Genomic DNA, 4,196 nt, shown 5'->3' on the forward strand with positions numbered 1-4,196 from the left:
CAGTGCCAGCCCAGTGAAACCACCACAGAGGAGCATCAGGAAGGAAAGATGAAGCCAAGATCAGCAGAAGGGACCCTTCAGCCCTGCATCTTGTCCCACCTCTCCAGCCCACCAATGCCACATGTCGGGCTGTACCGTTTCCTTCAACGGCAGCATTAAATGTGCTCACCCAGCTCCCACCCACTGAGACCCCCTGCTCCCCAAACCCCCTCTCCTAAAGGGTTCCTGCTTTCCCCCTCCAGCAGCCAGAGCAGGGCAGCTCGCACATCCCACTCCCAGAACACACCGGGTTTTTTCCTATACAACTCTCTCCCCAGTGCGTATTTTGCCATCACGAGTGTTAGAGATGGATGCGACAGACAAGGAAGCATTGTTGGGGCAGCCAGGCACCAAGGCATCGTATTCGGGCAGGACAAAGGCTGTTGTGTTTCTTCTGTGACAATAAGCAACGTGGGCTTACGCAGGGACAGAGCAGCTTTCCAAAACGCCCTTCTCCTCCCCGCTCTGGGAGCTGACTCCGCGGGTCCCCCGCCAAAGCGGAGGTGAGCACAGGAGCCGGGTGGTGCTGGCAGCTTCACCAGCTCTGCCCAAACAGAGCCGAACCCCAGCTGGGAACCAAGAGATGCCACGGCTGCATTCGGGGCATGTTCTCACCCCAGCCTTGCCCTGGGGGTCCCTCTGGGATGTTTGGTCCTGCTGGGAAAGGCGGAGGGCACAGGGCTGAAGCCTCCTTGCTCCCTGGGAAGTGGCTGCGAAGGCTCCCTACTTTGCTCAGGTCCAGCTGGGATGGGATGAAGGACGGTGAAGCAGAGCTCACCAGCAACGTGTGTCCTGGTGCCTGGGCTGCGATTGAGGCTGCAGAACAAACAGCAAATTACAGAAAGTGCCATTTGCTTTGCAACCACCTTTCTTTTCCAGGCCCCACCACTATGTGCTGGTGTCTCATCCTCTGCTTGCTCCATCATGGGTGAGGGGCTTTCTAAATAAAAAAATACCCACAAACTTGCTGCTCCATGGTGTTCCCTGTGGAGGGGATGGTGGAGAAGGCAGCTGCTCCCTGGCCCCGTCACTGTGGGCAAAGCAGGGCAGAATCTCCTCCAGAGTCCAAAGATCAGGGGTGGACGTAGCACACAAGGGAGAAGGGAAAAATAAGAATGAATGAAATGCCACCTCGGGCTGGGCTCTTCCATCCCTGCTTGCCAGGGAGCTGAGGGCAGAGACTTGCTCCTGCCTCTGCCCCACGGGCTCTGCCAGGGGCTGCAGGGGGGGAGAAAACAGCTTTGTCCTGGCTCTGCTCAGTTCTTCTCCAGCAGACCCAGAAACAGTCACCCACCTGCTTTGGTGTGGATCCCTCTGCAGGCCCATGATGCTGCAGGTGCTGTGCAGTTGAACCTGCTCTACCGAGGAAGGGAGGGGAGGTACAAACCAGACCAGAGCTAACCAAACAGTAGAGAGGCTTGCTTTTTTTTTTTTTTCCCCAAATGATGCTCCATCTTGGGGAGGACAAGGGAGCTCCTACATCCAGCTGTCATCCAGCCCTTACAAACTGGAAGAGGGGAGGTTTAGAATAGACATCAGGAAGAAATTCTTTGCTGTGGGGGTGGTGAGAAGGAACAGGAACAGGTTGCACAGAGAAGCTGTGGCTGCTCCTCCCTGGAAGTGTTGAAGGCCAGGTTGGATGAGGCTTTGAGCAACCTGGTCTAGTGGAAGGTGTCCCTGCTGCTGGCAGGGGGGTTGGAACTGGATGAGCTTTAAGGTCCTTTCCAACCCAAACCTGTCTGGGATTCTATGATTCTATGTCCCTAATGCTGAGTCAGCACCTGCAAGACTGGCCCTGGGCATGGGGGCTGCTGGGTGAGAAGGGACCTTTGGTGTGAGGATGCCCAGGTTTCACCTGTCCTGTCTTGCAGGACATCCCTGTACCAGCTCCTGGGGCAGCCGTACCAGGAATGAGCCCACCCCTGAGCAACGAGGGTCCCCAGTGGGCTCCTCATCCTGAGCTGTCCCAAGGTCCAGCCCTGCTCTGCGGCTCTCACATGTCCCTGCTTTACTGGAGCCAGGGTGACCCAACTGCCGCAGGAGCTGGTGAGCCCAGGCTTGCAGGCGATGCTCTGCTTTCCACCTGCAGGAACCGTCACCTGAACGCTTTCCTCATTCCACCTTGCAGGTGCTCGGCTTACTAGTGTGGGCCCTCATCGCCGACACACCGTACCACCTCCACGCGGCATATGGCTGGGTGATGTTCGTGTCCATCTTCTTCTGGATACTAACAGTCCTTTTCTTCGTGACTTACCTCCTGCAGCTTCAGCTGAAGTTCTATGTGATCCCCTGGCCCCTTGTGGTACGTAGGCAAGAGGGAGCAAGGCGGGTCCCATGTGGGGGACATCCTGTGAAGATGCTCTGAGAGGACCACTTAACTTTCAGAAGGAACTTCTTTACAGTGAGGGTGACAGAGCCCTGGGACAGGCTGCCCCGGGAGGGTGTGGAGCCTCCTTCTCTGGAGACATTCAAGACCCGCCTGGACGCCTTTCTATGTGATCTCATTTAGGTGTTCCTGCTCCGGCAGGGGGGTTGGACTGGATGATCTTTCGAGGTTCCTTCCAATCCCTGACATTCTGTGATTCTGTGTGACCAGGGCTTCAGGATCTTCTGGGCTGATGGAACAAAGTCCCCTGCTCTTTGCACAATGACATTGTTTCATTCTGCCCCTCAATTGCTTAGAAAACGCTCAGAACAGGGAGACAGGGAGCCCTGTATCAATCTAGAAAGTTACAGCCACCACATCACTGCTGCAGTCGTGGTGTCAACCAGAGTCCTCTCAGAGCAACCTGGGGTGCATTCAATGTGATGTTAACCTGAGGTTTGCTCTCAGTGTGAGGGGCTTGACCCTGGGGTCCTGTGGTTCTCCTGGGGAAGAGGGAGGAATGTGAAACTGAGCCTTTTGCTCACCCCTTATCCCAGCACGCGGGAGTCTGAGCCCAGATCTCACAACCTCCTCTTTGCCTTCCCCAGCTGATGATCTTCAACGCTGCAGCAACAGTCCTGTACGTCACGGCCTTTGTCACGTGCGCAGCCGCCGTCCAGCCCACGTCCTGGCGGCAGTGGGATTACAACCGGAGAGCTGCGGCGTCCGTAAGTGGTGGCAGGCATGGCGGGGGCGGCCTCTGCTCTCACGCATGGGGTGTGCTCCTCTTCCAGTTCTTCGCCTGCCTCGTGATGATCACCTACGGGGTGAGCACATTCTTCAGCTTCCGCGCCTGGAAAGGTCTCGGCAACAACGCGGCCACCAGCCAAGTGACTGACCACGCGTAAGGAGTGGACAGCAAAGCCCAGCCGTGGGCCACCCTGTGTCTGCTCACACTGGGCGTGGTGGCTCAGAGCCTCGAGTACCACCAGGTCTTGTTCTTGGACCAGCCTGTGCTGGCAGAGATGGTCAGTACTGGGTTGGGTGGACACTGCTCTGTGGTCTCTGATGATGCTTCCAGCTGATGTGCCCACAGCACAAACCCACCAGCACCGTCACCGTCAGCCTCTCCAGGAGGACACAGACTCACTGGAGGCTGAAGCTCCTGCTCATCCTTGGGGTTCATCCAGATCGTCACTGGCACAGCTCTGCTGAGGGGGCTCGGCCAATTCAGCACACTCCAGTACTAAAATTCACTAAACCAAGCTCCTGTCTCTGGTCATGCACAGCTACATGTAATTGCAATTAATGACATACAGAAATGGTGGCAGAGATGGAAGATGAAGGCTAAGCAAAGGAAGCAGTCTAAACTGTTCTCATACTGATTTCTGACAATTTGAAGAACAAATTTTATGCTTTCAATAAAAATCTTCCTAAACCTAGCACTGGAGTCTGCCAAGAAAAAGTTTGTCTTGTGAGAAGGCGGCATGGACAGCACAGCATGAAGTGGACAGCAGAGATGTCACTGGCAGAGGTGACATCCCCTTCCCACTGTATATGGGCATTATAGCCTGGCCCCAGGGGAGAAGGATTAAGTCCACAGGGTTCACCTCGCTTTGCTTTACTTCCGTGCACACGCACAGAGTGGTCATCCAGTACTGCAGGAACAGGGAAGAGGAGCTGAGGCTTCGATGCCCTCCCTCCTCTAGGCTCAGCGCAGAGGAGTGGGAATTCACTGACAATTCAGTTTTACCCGTTAGCTCCAGGTGTTCACCACAAATTAAAACTAAAG

General features: G+C 55.6%; 1 protein-coding gene across 1 annotated transcript; it reads left to right on the top strand.

Moving 5' to 3' along the window:
• Positions 1–2,167: 2,167 nt before the first annotated feature.
• On the top strand, positions 2,168–3,312 carry PLLP (plasmolipin; the record flags this gene model as incomplete). The annotated part of the gene is made up of 3 exons (XM_010167587.1): positions 2,168–2,341; positions 3,013–3,132; positions 3,199–3,312. Coding segments are annotated over 3 exons (408 nt in total), but the record flags the coding sequence as incomplete, so codon positions are not given.
• Positions 3,313–4,196: the final 884 nt, after the last annotated feature.

Source organism: Antrostomus carolinensis, unplaced genomic scaffold, assembly GCF_000700745.2.
Source record: "Antrostomus carolinensis isolate BGI_N321 unplaced genomic scaffold, ASM70074v2 scaffold11065, whole genome shotgun sequence".
Lineage (NCBI taxonomy): Eukaryota > Metazoa > Chordata > Aves > Caprimulgiformes > Caprimulgidae > Antrostomus > Antrostomus carolinensis.